The following is an 18,674-nucleotide window of genomic DNA, read 5'->3' on the forward strand; positions in this document are numbered from 1 at the left end:
ACAATGTTCATATTTGCATTAGCGGTTTCAGCCAGTGATGGGTCATTTGCAAGTGAGTCTACATCATTACCCATCACGTACAGTATATGTGAACGATGAGACCCCCAGTTGGAGCTACTTGCAATTTATAAATGGCTCACACTGAATTTAAAGCAATGCTTTATGGCTGCCAATGTGATCGATATCCACCCAACCAGCCTGCAACTCAAGTCAAAACCTCAAAGTCGTCTACCATTGGCTACTAACATGAGGTTGAGGTATTGACCGTATCAGGACTGGATGATTTTAACATGAATATTATGTTCTTCTGTGCGTGTACACCTAATTAAAACGGGATCCATTTAAGATCCAAAATAGCCGACTCTTGTTAGGGAGCTGAGCCACATTATCCAGTTCACCCAAAAGAGTTGGACTGCACATCAATAGTTTTAACACTAGATGGCAGTACAGTCAGGATTTTGATGAGCCATTAGTTTATTGAAAAAGATTGATTGCTCTCAATAGGAAAAACAAAATGATGATCTTGTAGTTATGAACTTATGACACCTTTTAGTGGCTAACAAAAATGAACTAAATGATGTTACGAAGCAAGCTTTCAAGACTATTAAGGCATGGTATAACAAAGGGAAGAAACACAAATGTATAGACAAACAGAGCAGAGACAGCATGATAAAAGGACATTTAAGGTACCGTCACACTAAGCGACGCTCCAGCGATCTGACCTGGCAGGGATCGCTGGACCGTCGCTACATGGTCGCTGGTGAGCTGTCAAACAGTCAGATCTCCACAGCGATCAGAGATCAGCCACCAGTGTAACGACGCTGTGCTTCGTAACCATGGTACACATCGGGTTACTAAGCAAAGCGCTTTGCTTATAGTTACCCGATATGTACCTTGGCTACGTGTGCAAGGAGCAGGGAGCCGGCTGCTAGAAGCTGCGGACGCTGGTAACCAAGGTAAATATCGGGTAACAAAACAAAGCCGTTCCTTGGTTACCCGATGTGTACCTTGGTTACCAGCGTCTGCAGAAGCTGGCTCCCTGCTCCCTGCACATTCAGATCGTTGCTCTCTCGCTGTCAAACATAGTGATGTGTGCTTTACAGCGGGAGAGCAACGACCAAAAAATGGTCCAGGACATTCAGCAACGACCGTCAACCTCACAGCAGGGGCCAGGTCGTTGCTGGATGTCACACACAGCGACATCGCTAGCAAGATCGCTGTTGCGTCACAAAAACCGTGACTCAGCAGCGATGTTGCTAGCGATGACGCTTAGTGAGACGTGGCCTTTAGATTAGTGGTGTGAACGTTTTATAACCCAATATCAAAGACCTGGTGCCCTTGCTGTCTCCATAGATGTGGTGCCCTTGCTGTCTCCATAGATCTGGTGCCCTCGCTGTCTTCCTAGACCTGGTGCCCTCGCTGTCTCCATAGACGTGGTGCCCTTGCTTTCTCCATAGACGTGGTGCCCTTGCTGTCTTCATAAACCTGGTGCCCTCGCTGTCTCCATAGACATGGTGCCCTCACTGTCTCCATAGACATGGTGCCCTTGCTGTTCCCATAGACCTGGTGCCCTCGCTGTCTTTATAGACCTGGTGTTCTCGCTGTCTCCATAGACCTGGTGCTCTCGCTGTCTCAAACACATCTGGTGCCCTTGCTGTCTCCACACATCTGGTGCCCTCGCTGTCTCGAACACAACTGGTGCCCTTGCTGTCTCCATAGACCTGGTGCCCTCGCTGTCTCGAACACATCTGGTGCCCTTGCTGTTGTCGCAGGCGGAGGAGGGGACGCTGCGCTCTCCCACTGCTCGGGTCCGGCTGCCGCTGCTGCTGCGGCCTCTGCTGCTCGGTGGCTCGAGCGATGGGCCGGATCCCGGGGACTCGAGCGGCGCTCCTCGCCCGTGAGTGAAAAGGGGATTGGTTTTGGGGATTTATTGTCCGTGACGCCACCCACGGTTGTGGTGATTGTGTGGACACCACCGCTGCTCTGTATGGGGATCCCGGGAGCGGTGACAGGGAGCAGCTTTGTTGTTATTTCTCCCCTCCGTGGGTCCCGGGGCCCGGTGATGGGGTAGGGGTGGATGGCAGGCCGGGTGCGGGGCCCGGTGAGGTGCAGGGTCGCTGGGCAGCGCTGTGCCATACGGCACGGTGGTACTCACTCAGCCTAAGACGTTGACACAGTTCTCGGTAAAACACACTGCTGGAAAGACGGTTCCCACGGACGGCTGCTGTTGCTTTTCCCCGGTAGTTAATGGTGACTGTCTCTTTCCCTGCACCTGGTGTAATGTTGGTAGCGATGGGTTCCCACCGGTAACCCGCTCCCCGACTTGGATATGGGCCGGAGGAGCCCCTCTTTGCCCGCAGGCGCTGGCCCTGAGAAACTGGTGCCTTGGCGGTGGCGGTGTCTCTCTCCTACGGTTGGACTGTTGCCTTCAATCGGGACTTAGTTGCTGGGAGACCCGGAGGTCCCCTTCACTAACGGATTTGGCAAATTCACGGCGACTCCTAGCCTTGCCGGGATCCGAAAGGCCCCTGCCAATGGTGCTGGCTTCTCTCCGTATACCGGTCTGGTACCGCCGGGCCACCACCCGTCCACGGTCCTTTCGGCAACCTCCGATCAGCCTCTCCTGCAGATGGTCACCGCCGTCTGCCAACCTTGCTGTCTCAGTCCGGGGCACACACCCGGACCTACTTCAGGCTTTCCAAACTGTCACTTTCTCCTTCACTTCAACTCCTCTCCCTTGCTCCTCTACCACTTCACTCTCTAACTAATCTCTCAGACTGCCTGTGTTTTCCCGCCTCCAGGACTGTGAACTCCTCGGTGGGCGGAGCAAACCGCCTGGCCCACCCCCTGGTGTGGGCATTAGCCCCTGGAGGAAGGCAACAAGGATTTTTGGGTCTAGCTTAGGTGTACCTAACCGGGGTGTAGGGTGTGGTGGTGTCATGACCTGTGACCCCTGGCTTGCCCAGGGCGTCACATTCCCACTTAGCAAAATGCAGACCATCCGCGGGCTGCCCGTCCAACACCGGTTTTATTTTTCTGAAAGAGATAAAAAAAATGGTAACACATACAATTATAGTAACATCATCCCACAACGGGAGGCACTTTTCTTAAACGTTGCGGTAACGGTTGTGGCTTCCGCTCTCTCCCACCCAAGTAACCTGGCCCTGATGCTGCCCCTAAGAAACAGGCAGCACCCCTTGACCCCAGTCCTGAACCAAGTCACCCGAGCGGGATCTGTCCTTCCCCTCCAGAGGGTAGCCACCGGTTCCTGTGGTGGCTGGGCCCCAGCCTGCTCCACTGCAGGCCCTGTCCCTCCAACCTGCCTCTCCGGAGGCGGTAACGGAAAGCTGCAACAACACATATTTATTTACATGCCAATAACGTTTGTGGTTGCCCTGCAAGTTCACGGGTTTGTCCGTCAGGAGTCCCTTACGCAACTTTTCAAACGGTCCCCACGGGGACAACGGTGCCGGCAACGGCCGGTTCCATCACGGTTGCTGACAATCAGATGAGGCTTCGGTAATCATTTTCATCTTTCTCATAACTTTCAGAACTTTAAAACAGACATACTGGTGGACCCAACGGGGACGGTGCAACAGTGCTCCGCTGCCATCACTCAGAGTCCTCGACATCACTTTGGGGAAGGGGCGTGGTGCTCACACGGACTTCCTGGCTGCCCCTCAGCTTTGCATCCAGCGCAAACCACCCCCTCTCCCCACAGCGCCGAGTGTACTGAACCAAGTCGCCCGGCATCAGGTTACGACCGGGGTGCTCTTCTGGCAGGTGAGCATTAACATCCCGCCGGGCTGTAAACACTTCGGCCTCCAGGCCCAGTTCATAGATGAATCCATAGCCCCGGTGGACATCAAACCGCCTCACCTACCCCTCATACAGCGGGCCCCGGACACGGAAGGTCACTTGTCTCAGGCTCTCCTTCTCCCGTATCGTACGGGCCACCATCTCCGCCTTCCTTCTTTCCCTCTCCTCTTTTTCCAGGCCCAACGGTACCGGCTCCCTGTCCCAGTACGGCGCTGCTGCGAGCTCCGGCGCACGGGTTGGGCCCCGCGAGACCTGTTGGACACTGCCCACTGCTGGTGATCTGGGCGGCAGGTCCCGCGGTGACTTGGCCTTGGACGCCACCTTGCAGCGGCAACCCGGCGCAACCTCAGCCGAGGTGTGGGAAGTGGGCACAGGGGCTTTCCTCTGCTGGGCCTTCGGCATGGAGCGGGCTATCGGCTCCGGCTCGGGGAACTTCTCGGGGGACGCCTCCGGTTCGGGCTTCGGGGCTTTCCACGGCAGCACCTCCGGTTGGCTGCGGGCTCCGGCTACAGGTCGGCCCGCCGGGGCGGGCATGCTGGGTATCGCTACCAGTTGCGGTGGTAGCGGGCCTAGTGGCGGGGTCACGGCTTCCGGGACAGGTGGCGAGGGAGGCAGCAGGGTGAGAGGGTTTAGACCGGGTCCCGCAGCCGCGATGACCGGCCCTTCAAGGGCATCGGGGCGTGGGTCACTCACCCTCCCTTCCTCAGCTTCCTCCTCGCGTCTCCGCACGGCCGCTATGACCTCCGCCATGTCGGTCTCCCACTCCTCCATGAGGAGCTGCATTTTGACCTGCAGCCTCTGGTAGAGCTGCGCGGTCCGGATCTCCACTCACGCCGCGGTTCCAGGCGCGGGGGCTACGGTGCTTCGGGACGGCATCCACATGTTGCTGGCGGCCTCTCCCAGGAACAAGATGACTGCAGAGTCCTGGCGTCCCTGCCTTTATAGCCGCGGCTACATGCGACCAGTCGCCATTTCGTCCCCCTTAGCCTCTTTCCGGCCCCTCCTCTATCGGGGCGGGGTTTTGGCCTTCGCGCCTCCGCTACTCGAGAAGACGCTCGAGCGGGAACTTTTCGCGCCAAAGATGGCGGCTTCTGAAATTTTTCGGCCGGACACCTCCGGCGGTAACAAGGCGCACCTCTACCCAACGGCAGAGCGGTAAGATCCTGTTTGTGACGCCAAGTTGTCGCGGGCGGAGGAGGGGACGCTGCGCTCTCCCACTGCTCGGGTCTGGCTGCCGCTGCTGCTGCGGCCTCTGCTGCTCGGTGGCTCGAGCGATGGGCCGGATCCCGGGGACTCGAGCGGCGCTCCTCGCCCGTGAGTGAAAAGGGGATTGGTTTTGGGGATTTATTGTCCGTGACGCCACCCACGGTTGTGGTGATTGTGTGGACACCACCGCTGCTCTGTATGGGGATCCCGGGAGCGGTGACAGGGAGCAGCTTTGTTGTTATTTCTCCCCTCCGTGGGTAGGGGGTTGGTGGTCCCGGGGCCCGGTGATGGGGTAGGGGTGGATGGCAGGCCGGGTGCGGGGCCCGGTGAGGTGCAGGGTCGCTGGGAAGCGCTGTGCCATACGGCACGGTGGTACTCACTCAGCCTGAGACGTTGACACAGTTCTCGGTAAAAAACACTGCTGGAAAGACGGTTCCCACGGACGGCTGCTGTTGCTTTTCCCCGGTAGTTAACGGTGACTGTCTCTTTCCCTGCACCTGGTGTAATGTTGGTAGCGATGGGTTCCCACCGGTAACCCGCTCCCCGACTTGGATATGGGCCGATGGAGCCCCTCTTTGCCCGCAGGCGCTGGCCCTGAGAAACTGGTGCCTTGGCGGTGGCGGTGTCTCTCTCCTACGGTTGGACTGTTGCCTTCAATCGGGACTTAGTTGCTGGGAGACCCGGAGGTCCCCTTCACTGACGGATTTGGCAAATTCACGGCGACTCCTAGCCTTGCCGGGATCCAAAAGGCCCCTGCCAATGGTGCTGGCTTCTCTCCGTATACCGGTCCGGTACCGCCGGGCCACCACCCGTCCACGGTCCTTTCGGCAACCTCCGATCAGCCTCTCCTGCAGACGGTCACCGCCGTCTGCCAACCTTGCTGTCTCAGTCCGGGGCACACACCCGGACCTACTTCAGGCTTTCCAAACTGTCACTTTCTCCTTCACTTCAACTCCTCTCACTTGCTCCTCTACCACTTCACTCTCTAACTAATCTCTCAGACTGCCTGTGTTTTCCCGCCTCCAGGACTGTGAACTCCTCGGTGGGCGGAGCCAACCGCCTGGCCCACCCCCTGGTGTGGACATCAGCCCCTGGAGGAAGGCAACAAGGATTTTTGGGTCTAGCTTAGGTGTACCTAACCGGGGTGTAGGGTGTGGTGGTGTCATGACCTGTGACCCCTGGCTTGCCCAGGGCGTCACACTGTCTCCATAGACCTGGTGCCCTCGCTGTCTTCCTAGACCTGGTGCCCTCGCTGTCTCCATAGACCTTGTGCCCTTGCTGTCTCCATAGACCTAGTGCCCTCGCTGTCTTTATAGACCTGGTGCCCTCACTGTCTCCATAGACCTGGTGCTCACGCTGTCTCCACACACCTGGTACCTTCGCTGTTTCGAACACATCTGGTGCCCTCGCTGTCTCCACACACCTGGTGCCCTCGCTGTCTCGAACACATCTGGTGCCCTCGCTGTCTCCATAGACCTGGTGCTCTTGTGACGCCCTGGCCTATCAGGTCGTCACAAGGGTGCCGTGCAATCTGCCCTTCTGCATGGTACCCGCTCCTCCTTGGTTACGGGTCCTGTCCCTTTGGTGTTGCTAAGAACAGGTATACACAAATCCTGAGGAACACTCTGCACCACACCCACCAGACACCCATTGGGCAGCCTGAGGGGAATAGGGCCACCCAGATGGAGGGATGGTAGAAGGAGGGCCAGAAGTGTTAGTCTGAGAGTAGACAGTTTGAGTGCAGCAGGGACAGTGAAAGGTCACGCTGCGGAGCTGGGCTCCTGTACCCGTTCCAGGTCCTGGACCTGGAAGGAGCTGGAACCCTGGTCGCAGGGGGTAATGACAGGGGGCACGGTACAGCCACGGAGGGCAGTTCGGCGGCCTTGTGCTACAACCGGGCAGGAGCCAGGGCACAAAGGGGTACGCAGACCCTAGGCTGGGAAGTAGCTTTATGCAGCCCAGTAATTCACCCGACAAGGACGGAGTCTTCACGAGCCGTTCTCCACCCGCTCCAAAATTGGGGTACTAGCGCAACGAGGGGGATAGAACTTCCCAAAAACATCCAGAAAATCACAAGCATGAACCCTGAGAGCAAGCTCACTCCGCTAGCCATGCGAGTGAACGGGACCTGAGTTGTTTCAGGCAAAAAGGATCCACAAAGACTAAAACACAGTGCCAAGGGACAAGGCTTCAGACCAACCAGCAACGCCAAAAGGGCACAGACCCAGCATGTTCCAACAATGGCTACAGGGCATTCAGGATTTTGGTTTGCCCATTGTCGGTGTCAGAATCTCTGGACTGTGTGAGTACGTTGTGCCCCTTTACTCCCGACGGGTCCCCAACCTTCAATCACTGAGCCCCGGGACACCTACCCGCTGCCCACGGAGGGGTTAACATCACAAGCAGCCATCCCATCGCTCCCGGGCGCTCCCCCCCAAATGCAGCAGCGGTGGTATCCCACTTTACCACGACCCGTGGGTGGTGTCATGAACATTATTTATTTTTCCACCCCTTGTAAATACAACTAAATTCCCCCTTTTTCATTTCAAGCAGCCACGCGACCCTGCCTCGGGTCCAGAGACCCCTCGAGCCACTGTGGATTCGGATCTGAGCAGCCCATCGGCTGTCGTGACGGCGACACACTCTCGCTGTCTCCATACACCTGGTGCTCTCGCTGTCTCCATAGACCTGGTCCCCTCGCTGACTCCTTAAACTTCGTGCCCTCGCTGTCTCCTTAGACCTAGTCCCCTAGCTGACTCCTTAAACTTCGTGCCCTCGCTGTCTCCTTAGACCTGGTCCCCTCGCTGACTCCTTAGACTTCGTGCCCTCGCTGTCTCCATAGACCTGGTGCCCTCGCTGTTTCTACAGACCTGGTGCCCTCGCTGTCTTCATAGACCTGGTGCCCTCGCTGTTTCTGTGATGCCCTGGCCTATCAGGTCGTCACAGGGTATTGTGTAATCTGCCCTTCTGCACAGTATCCACTCCTCCTTGGTTACGGATCAAGGTCCTTTGGTGTTGCTGTCGCGGGCGGAGGAGGGGACGCCGCACTCTCCCACTGCTCGGGTCCGGCTGCCGCTGCTGCTGCGGCCTCTGCTGCTCGGTGGCTCGAGCGATGGGCCGGATCCCGGGGATTCGAGCGGCGCTCCTCGCCCGTGAGTGAACAGGGGATTGGTTTTGAGGGATTATTGTCCGTGACGCCACCCACGGTTGTGGTGATTGTGTGGACACCACCGCTGCTCTGTATGGGGATCCCGGGAGTGACGGTATGGAGCAGCTAGATGTTGGCCCTCTCCTCCGTGGGTAGGGGGTTGGTGGTCCCGGGGCCCGATGATGGAGAGTTAGGATGGTTGACAGGCGGGTTATGGGGCCTGTTGAGGTGCAGGGGCAGCGCTGTGCCGCACGGCACGGAGGTACTCACTCAGCCCAAGGATGATGACACAGTTCACGGTAAACAAGCGGCTGGTTGGATGGCTCCCTCGGACAGCTGCGGTGTTGATGTTTCCTGCAAGTTAGCGGTGACTGTCTCTTTCCTGCACCTAAATACGGTTGCTGGTAGTGATGGATTCCCACCGGTAACCCGCTCCCCAGCTTGGATATGAGCCGGAGGAGCCCCTCTTTTGCCCGCAGGCGCTGGCCCTGAGAAACTGGTGCCTTGGCGGTGGCGGTGTCTCTCCAATATGGTTGGACTGTTGCCTTCAATCGTGACTTAGTTGTTTGGAGACCCGGAGGTCCCCTTCACTGACGGATTTGGCAAATTCACGGCGACTCCTAGCCTTGCCGGGATCCGAAAGGCCCCTGCCAATGGTGCTGGCTTCTCTTTGTATACCGCTCCGGTACCGCCGGGCCACCACCCGTCCACGGTCCTTTCGGCAACCTCCGATCAGCCTCTCCTGCAGATGGTCACCGCCATCTGCCAACCTTGCTGTCTCAGTCCGGGGCACACACCCGGAACAACTTCAGGCTCTGTTGCTGTCACCTTCTCTTCCACTTTTACTCCTCTCTAGCTCCTCTACCACTTCACTCCTACTTCACACTCTCGCTAAACTGATCTGCCTGGTTTTCCCACCTCCAGGGCTGTGAACTCCTTGGTGGGCGGAGCCAAACGCCTGGCCCACTCCCTGGTGTGGACATCAGCCCCTGGAGGAAGGCAACAAGGGTTTTGTGTTCTGACCTTGGTGTTCCTGCAGGGAATGTGGGGTGTGTGGTGGTGTCATGACCTGTGACCCCTGGCTTGCCCAGGGCGTCACATTGCTAACAGCTTAGCCAGTCAAAATTCTAGGAACACTTTACACTGAACCCACCAGACACACCATTGGGAGGCCTGAAGGGAATAGGGCCGCCCATATGGGGGTTGGTAGGGGAAAGTGAGAAAGTGACAGAGAAGGGAAACAGGAGTGAAAGGAGGAGGAGGTGGAAAGTGACTCTCTGGGAGAGAGAGGTCACTGGTCTGGAGCAGGGCTCCTGTAGTGTACTAGGTGGCAGACGTTGGTCTGGGCCTGGTAGGAGCTGGAACCCCGTTCGCAGGGGATCGCGTTAAGGGGCACGGTCTGCCGAGGAGGGCAGCCGGCGGCCTTGAGCCATCACCGGGCACGGGCCAGGACACGACTGGGTACATGGACCCTAGGCCAGGAAGTAGCTTCATGTGTCTTGGTAAATTACCCGACGGGGGTGAAGACTTCAAGATTCATCCCCAACCCGCTCCAAAATTGGAGTACTAGCGCACCGATGGGATAGGACTTTCCCAAATACAGTCAAAAGAAATCCTACGCGTGAACCCTGAGAGCAAACTCACTGCGTTAGCCATACGGGTGAGCGGGACCCGAAAAGTTTCAAGCTTGAGGGTCCAACTAGTGAGGAGGTGCCACGGAAAAGGCCGCAGGCTAACAGCAACACCAAGGGCACGGATCCCAGTGTGCTCCCTCCAGGCTGCAGTAGTGCTCAGAATTCTGGTTTACAAGCTGTCGATGTTATTAGTCCTGGACTGAGTGAGTACGCTGAAAACCCCTTTTCCTCTACCCAACGGCACCCCAAACACCAACACCCAACGGGCCTCGGGGCACAAACCCCCTACCCACAGAGGGGTTAAACATCCAGCTGCTACAACATCGCCACCGGGCTCCCCCAACAGCAGCGGTGGTCTCCTACATTACACGCACCGTGGGTGGTGCCACGAACTTCCTAATCCCCTGTACATACTCCCCCTCTTCTTTTAATTCGAGTGTCCGCGCGAACCCCCCGGGTCCGGAGACCCCTCGAGCCACCACGGCTCCGTTTCCAAGCGACTCGGCCGCTGACACGGGGGCGGTACATTTCCATAGACCTGGTGCCCTCGCTGTCTCCATAGACCTGGTGCCCTTTCTGTCTCCATAGACCTGGTGCCCTCGCTGTCTCAATAGACCTGGTGCCCTCGCTGTCTCCATAGACTTGGTGCCCTCGCTGTCTCCATAGACCTGGTGCCCTCGCTGTCCCAATAGACCTAGTGCCCTCGCTGTCTCCATAGACCTGGTGTCCTCGCTGTCTCCATAGACCTGGTGTCCTCGCTGTCTCCATAGACTTGGTGCCCTCATTGTCTCCATAGACCTGGTGCCCTCGCTGTCTCCATAGATCCGGTGCCCTTGCTGTCTCTAGAGCTGATGTGACGCCCTGGCAAAACCAGGTAGTCACAAATAGGCCCCTGCAAAACACCTGCCCTCACTGGAAACACACAGCCAACCGTTAAACCCTAGTCACCCCCCTTAGGGAAAAATAGACACACCAGTGGGCATGACCAGGCGGTTGGAACACGCCCACCCAGGGGTCCAGACAGCCCGGGGGCGGAAAAGTAAGTCAGTTCTGTTGAGAGTTCACTATGAGTGAAGGTCAGGCCTGTGTGTCAGGCCTGAAGCAAACTGACAGGTACCAGGGTAGGAGCCCTGGTGCCCTGGCTAGGAGGCAGACGGTGGTCAGCAGGAGACGGGAAGACGGCTCGGCAGAACCGAGGTGGACTGGGCCAGGGTTGTAGCCCGCCGGTACCGACACGAGGAACCGACCCGGAAATCGTAGCACAAAGGGGGGTTAACATCTGGAACTGGTTAATTAACCGATTGAGGCCAGGACTAGAGGTCCTGTCCCACCCAAAGTCCCTCATAGAAGACAACAGCCCACCGATTAGGGATAAGAGGTCCCCGCCAAGGCCCATAGATCCCACGGGCCAGCGTCTGCGGGCACGGACTCCTACGTTTCATACTGGGAAGTCTTTTCTACTTAAACGGTGCAGGAAAAGGATAGAGACCACCAGCCGGGTAGGGGATCCCGAACGCAACCGGCCACGGGACCGGCCACCACCACCTTGATTTACCACAGACGTGTGTGTTTTACTGAAAGTGAGTACACCAACACCCCCTGTTGTCGTCTTTCCCCCTGCACCAGAGCCATCGGGTCCCGGGGCCACCATCCCTGCCCACAGAGGGGTTAACATCTTGCTGCACAACATCTCCCCCGGGTGCCCCGTAACAGCAGCAGTGGTGTCCCACCTCACCACACACCATGGTTGGCGTCACGAACCTATTACGGCCTAGCCGTACATCTACGTCCCCCCATTTATTCGGCGTGTCCGCGAGACCCCCGGGTCCGGAGACCCTCGAGCCACCACCCCTGAAGGCCCGGATCCGAGCAGCGCCGGCTGCTGGCGTGGGGGCGGCACACAGACTCCTCAGATTTTGTAATAAAGTCATACATCCTCCTGACAGATTTAGTTTTGTGGGACAGAGTCACAGACTGTAGTAAGTTTATATTCCAGACCCTTCAGTGTTTTGTGATTTGACGTTGCCTTTTAATATGACAACTTTCCTATTGATTATGTTGTGTCCTGGAGCACAAAAATGTTTGGCCACAGGTGAATGGTAAATTGTTTGGATTGCAGTTGACTACAATTTTTTCCTCTTTTTTTTCAGACAACCAAATACCCATTTGTAAATCTGTAGAACGTGTTGATGAATGTTTTCCACCACCCCCGGTCATTGACAATGGAGAAAATCCATCACCGTGGCCAATCGGAAATGGTTTGTTATCTTACATTAGCCCTGTCTGTATTTGCACTTTTGGTTGGGGTGAGAGAGAGATATATCTGGTTTTATACACAAATTGAGAATAATTGAAGACTAAAGGGGGCTTTACACGCTACGATATCATTAATGCTTTGTCGTCAGGGTCCAGCATCATTAACGATATCGCAGCGTGTGACACTGACCAGCAACCTTAAGCGACCTCAAAAATGGTGAAAATCGTTCACCATGGAGAGGTCGTCCCAAACTCAAAAATCGGTAAGGGTTGTTTATCCAGGTGGTTCGTCGCTCCTGAGGCAGCACACATCGCTATGTGTGACACCGCAGGAGCGAGGACCGTCTCCTTACCTGCCGCCGGCCACAATGCGGAAGGAAGGAGGTGGGCGGGATGTTACGTCCTGCTCATCTCCGCCCCTCCGCTTTGATTGGCCGGCCGCTTAGTGACGTTGCGGTGACGCCGCTGTGATGCCGAACGTCCCTCCCCCTTGAAGGAGGGATTGTTCGGCAGTCACAGAGACGACGACGACCAGGTAAGTATGTGTGACGCTGCCGTAGCGATAATGTTCGCTACGGCAGCGATCACAAACAATCGAATGCGCGACGGGGCGGGTACTTACCCGCTCGCTATCGCTACAAATTGCTAGCGATATCGTTACCGTGTAAAGCCCCCTTAATTCTATGTTACCAGTCTACATAATTACATAGGGTGAAAAAAGACAGATCCTTCAACTCCAACCTTTCTCCACCAGTTATACATTCTTTATCGCTAGATTATGTATAACTTACAATGTCAGTAGTTATCAGAAAAGCATCTAGCTCCTTTATAAATGCTGTTAAATTTTCTGTCATTAGCAACTCCTGCAGTACTGTATTCCACAGTCTGATTGCTCTAACTGTAAAGAATCCTTTCCTAACGATGCCTAGGTATGTCAAGTTAATACATTTGTGCCATTGATTCTATATTCAGGAAAACCCCATTATGATATGTGCACACAATGTCTTTTTCAGACAGATTCCACCTGGAGCTCAACACAAAAAATGAACATAGTGCACAGCAATGTAAAAGCGACCTTGCTGTGCACATGCTCAGCACTGTGTTACTTAATTTATCTACCTTAGGGTTCAAAAACAAAGGAGCGGTTAAAAGAAGTAGCAAGTTCATTCTGCGGGCAGCTTTCTCTAGGATGCCACTAGCTAGTTATAGTATAACTAACTGAAAAGAGACGTCAGCAGCAAAAACGACAGGAAAGCAGCCAACAAAGCCACTTAAAGGGAATCTGTCAGGTGCAATATGCACCCAGAACCACGAGCAGTTCTGGGTGTATATTACTAATCCCTGCCTAACCGTCCCTGTATACACTAGTATAGATAAAGGATCTTTAGAAAAAGTATTTCTAAAGATCCTTTATGATATGCTAATGAGGCCAGTCACTAGTCAAAAGGGCATTACTTCACTTGGCTAGTCGGCCCCCTTAGCATGCTAGCATGCCCCCATGCGTACAATGAAGCCAGGTGTACACGTCCCGGCTTCAAACTGGTGAAGTGCGCATGACCTGAAGTGCAGGGATGTTCTGATCGTGTGCAATGAGCCTGCGGTGGCAGCAGAGGTGAGAGTGGCCATGCCTCTTACACTGCGCACTCATTAGCATGTTAGTACGCCCAAAAGGGCGAGCTTACATGCTAAGGCTGGAGTCACACTTGTGAGAGACTCGCGCGAGTCTCAGATTGCATCACCCGGTGTGGCCACACACTCTCCGGACAGGAGCGGGTCAGCTGCATTTATTTCTATGCAGCTGAGATGTTCCTGTCCAGAGAGCTGCAGGCCATGTCAGGTGATGTGATGCAAGACTTGCACGAGTCTCTCACAAGTGTGACTCTGGCCTAAGGGGCTGACTAGCCAAGGGAACTAACACCATTGCGACTAGTCCCTGGCCTCTTTAGCATATAATAAAGAATTTTTAGAAATACTTTTTCTAAAGATCCCTTTATCTATGCTAGTGTATACAGGAACGATTAGGCAGGGATTAGCAATATACACCCAAAATAGCTCATGGTTCTGATGCATATTTCACCTGACAGGTTCCCTTTAAATGGAAGAAGTTTGGTACCACCAGAAATCTTCCTAGACCTGGCCGTCCCTTTAAGGAAAAAGTTACCTGGCTTTTTCTAAGGCCCCCTTCACACGTCCGTCAAAATCACGCACGTGTTTCACGGACATGTCAAATGTGCGTTTTCCTTATGGCACTACGAGTGTTGCCCGTGTGTGAGAACGGAACTTTCTTCTCCCTGGCCTCGCTGTCCGTGGTGCTGATCTTCGGTCTCCGGTCCTGCCGACTCCCCGCTGCTGCTGCTTCCGGCTGCAGTGAAGTGAATATTAAATGAGCATAATGAGCGGCGGTCGGCAGCAAGTGACAGCAGCGGCGGAGACAGGAGGGCTGGAGAAAGTGAGTAAAGATTTTTTTTTTCCTCTGACACGTGTGTTTCTCCGGCGCATGTCACACGGGACCGCATCCACACTACATCCGTGTGGTACGGGTGCGGGCCGCGTGACACCCGTGCTGCCTGAGAAAAACGGACATGCATCCGTGTGCAGCACACGGGCTCACGTCTGCTCCACACGGAGGCACGGGCCAATGGCTGCACACGTGCGTGGACATAAACCCATTGATTTTAATGGGTTTACGTGTGCCCGTGTCTCCGGTACATGCGGGCACGGACCTAGCACATACCGGAGGCACGTGCGTGTGAAGGGGGCCTAAAGCTGCTTTGCTTTGTTAAACCTTGCTGAGTCTGCTGGCATCTTTAAGATATCATGTGCACATACCCTTAAATGTGGTACAATGAAAATCCCTTATTTTTATCTGTTCAGTTTAACTTTTATATATCAATATAGCTAGTTTATGCATTAAAATACCTCAATATAAGCTGCCAGCCCCAGGGATCCACAGATGCCTGCGGACTATTCATGATCAGCATTTATTTTTGCAGGTCTCACATCGCTCATGGGCACACAACATTCTGCTGATGACCTTCCACCACCTCCTGCTCCGGACTCGGAAATGACCCAAGTATCATGGGCGGAGGAGAATGGTATGTCAAGCGCTGATGCTAATGATATTGCATATGTATCCTCTGCTCCGTCAGTCTTACTACTAACACAGACAGCATCATTGGAAATTATTGTAGAATTACATTAAGTGCATAAATAAAAAATAAAAAAACACCAGATGCACAACCCTTGCTATATGCATTGCAAACACTAGATGTCAGTATAAGACGATGCAGATCAGCTTTTACCATCTATATACAGTATATAGAAGTGAATGACTGAGGGGTTATCTGGTGAAACGATTGCTGGAGGTCCGACCATTGAACCATTGGTACCTTTACATTCACTTCTGCTCCATTCTAACAATATAAATGTGTAACGGTCTGGCGAACTATGGTGGTCCCAGCGGTTGGACCCGCCATGTTCTATCATTTATCCCTTATGCCGCAGATAAGTGATAACTTCATTTCCCTGGACAGCCCTTTTAAAGTCTTTTCAAAGGTTACAAAAATGTAACCAAGAGCAGAGAATAGATTAAAGTTATAAAATGCCATAACTACTTCTTCATCCCTCAGCACTTCCAGCTCTGATGGTCCACACCGGTCTCTGCTTACATCCTAAATACCAATAGGCCACTATGTAGACATAACACTTCCTAAATATATAGAAAACTAAAAAAAAGAAAGTAGAATAAAATAAACAAAGGTTAAATGTTACTGATTAAACTTGTCAAAAACATACACAAGGAGACAATAACAGAATTACCTGAACAACCCCGGACTACATTGTACAGAATCACACCATATGGATAATGCATAGAATAATTAAAGGGAACTTGTCACCAGATTTGGTGGCTATAAGCTGCGGCCACCACCACCGAGCTCTTATATACAGCATTCTAACTTGCTGTATATAAGAGCCCAGGCCGCTGTGACAACATAAAACCACTTTATAATACTTACCTAACGGTCACGCGGTTGGCGATATGGGTGCCTCCGTTGTCCGGTGTCAGCACCTCCTCTTTCGGCCATCTTCGTCCTCTTTCTGAAGCCTGGGTGCATGATGCTGCTATGTCATACACACTCGCCGGTCCTGCGCAGGCGCACTACAATAATTTGATCTGCCCTGCTCAGGACCTAAATGAAACGAGTGTGTATGATGTCGGACACGTCATGCACTGCGGCTTCAGAAAATGGAGGACGAAGATGGCCGAAAGAGGAGGCGCCGTGGAGACGCCCATATGGCCAACCACACGACCATTAGGTAAGTATTATAAAGTGTTTTTTATGTTCTACACAGCGGCCTAGGCTCTTATATACAGCATGTTAGAATGTTGTATATAAGAGCCTGGTGGTGGTCGCCGCAGCTTATAGGGCAAAAAACTGGTGACAGGTTCCCTTTAATAAACCTGAGATCAGAGTAGTTACTAAAGCTGTCCACTAGATGGCGATGGTGTGCAGCTAAACCTATAACTAGTGAAGAATAGGCATCTAAAAGGTAAATTTTATTTGCAATCATAAGACACATTATATATCCAAATGGACTTTATACTTAGTTTAGTATGTGATCCAGAAATGACCAAAATGGTAGCATGGTGGTGTGCAAAAAGTGTCAATGTATGTAGATATCAATATGCAAATACCTCCAAGTCGATCGCACAAATAAAAGCCATATCATGTGTCTTATGATTGCAAATAAAGTTACTTTTTACATGCCTATACTTTACTACCATAGTTATAGGTTTAGCTGTACACCATCGCCATCTAGTGGACAGCTTGTGTTACTACTCTGATCTTAAGTTTAGTAATTACTCTATACGTTATCTATATGGTGTGATTCTGTCCATTTTAGTCTGGGGTTGTTCAGGTTATTCTATTATAGTCTCCTTGTGTGTTTTAGCATTTTGACTATTTTAATTAATACAATTTACCGTTTGTTCATTAATTTATTCTACTACTTGGGAGTTTTCTGCTTCCATCCTGCAGCGTCTGTCTTAAATTCAGTGAGGGACTCCGGGATTTGGGGGTTGTCCATCTGTTCCAGGAAGACAGTGTCAATGACTGATTTCAACTGTATCTGCTGGGATGCTAATATCGCTGGATATAAGTATAATGGTGGAGCAGGGAGCCATCAGTTCTCTGCTCCTCCAATCGGTGCTGATTACATCACTAACTTGTGTCTGCTACACTACACACAGCACAGAACTCCACTCCTCATGGGAATGAGGCTAAGGGAGTGTTTCTTTATGTTGTAGTGGGATGGAGTGAAGGGCACCACACTTTCAGAATGTAGCACTGTGAGGGTATCGCATTTGGGCATCACACTAACAAAGGGGCAACTGGTGAGCATCATACAATGAGGAGAGAACTGAAGCCATCATGTGTCCATCATACTGTGTGGTGGGCACTAGTGGCATCATAATGTGTAGTGGGGACATCATTATGCAGGGGACACTAAGTGGGGGTCATCTTTGGGGTATCATACTGTGTAGGGGCATCATATTTGGGGATAATGTGGGGACATCAAAGGCAATAGAAGTATTTGGGGGGCATCATATGTGTAAGCATCTTACTGTGGAGGGATACACTGTGAGAGTGCCATAATGTGTGGGGGGGTACTGCGAGGGCATTATAAAGTGTGGGGGGCACTTTGGGAGCATCATACTATGTTGGTAAAAGGCATTAACATGTATGGGATTATCTTTGAGGAATTATACTGTATGGATTGGCATCGTGGGGGCTTCATATTATATGGCGGCCATAAGAGGGGTTATAAATTGTGTGGTAACACTTACTTGCTTCATTAGGGGCACTATTGCTGTGTTTGGTGCACATAAAAGACTGGGAAAGATTAACGGTGTCATGGACTGGCACATGATTTATTCCTTCCAAAGACAATACTAAGGACCAGGGGGCACTCACTGCGAGTGGAAGAAAAGCAATTCCGACAGCTAAATAGGAAAGGGTTCTTTACAGTTAGAGCAGTCAGACTGTGGAATGCCGACCACAAGAGGTAGTAATGGCAGATACTATAACAGCTTTTAAAAAAGGGCTGGATGATTTCCTCAGTACACACAACGTTGTTGGTTATAAGTGACTTAGGGACAAAATGTATAACTGGTGGAGGAAGGATAAACTAGATGGACCCAGGTCATTTTTCAACCTATGTAACTACTATGTAACTATGTAAAAAATACATGTACTCTATCCTATTTTTAAAAGTTGTGATATATGTCCTTCATTATTCACAAAACTGTTACAAATAACCACAGACCTTACGGTTGATGTAGGGAGTCATCATGTAACCGTTGAGGCCAGTGATTGGTTGCAGTGGTCATGTGAATGATTCAGGAAGCAAGCAGGGACCAGTGGGGACCACTGGAATTACTGTGCTGGAATGGCTGCGTTGGAAAGGTATGATGGCGCTGGAATGACGGCGCTGGAATGACGGTGCTGGAATGATTGCACTGGACTGACTGTGCTGGACTGACTGTGCTGGACTGACTGCGCTGGAATGACTGCGCTGGAATGACTGCACTGGAATGACTGCGCTGGAAT

At 52.8% G+C, this 18,674-nt stretch overlaps 1 protein-coding gene across 1 annotated transcript in view; it reads left to right on the forward strand.

Moving 5' to 3' along the window:
• The window catches only part of LOC142310225 (uncharacterized), an 83,481-nt gene that overhangs the window by 56,498 nt on the left and 8,309 nt on the right, over positions 1–18,674 (forward strand). The window contains exons 9-10 of the mRNA XM_075347714.1: positions 11,958–12,065; positions 15,057–15,158. Coding sequence (XP_075203829.1) covers positions 11,958–12,065; positions 15,057–15,158 — 210 coding nt within the window. The remainder of the gene's footprint in view (positions 1–11,957; positions 12,066–15,056; positions 15,159–18,674) is intronic.

Source organism: Anomaloglossus baeobatrachus, chromosome 5 (genome assembly GCF_048569485.1).
Source record: "Anomaloglossus baeobatrachus isolate aAnoBae1 chromosome 5, aAnoBae1.hap1, whole genome shotgun sequence".
In the NCBI taxonomy this organism is placed as follows: Eukaryota; Metazoa; Chordata; class Amphibia; order Anura; family Aromobatidae; genus Anomaloglossus; species Anomaloglossus baeobatrachus.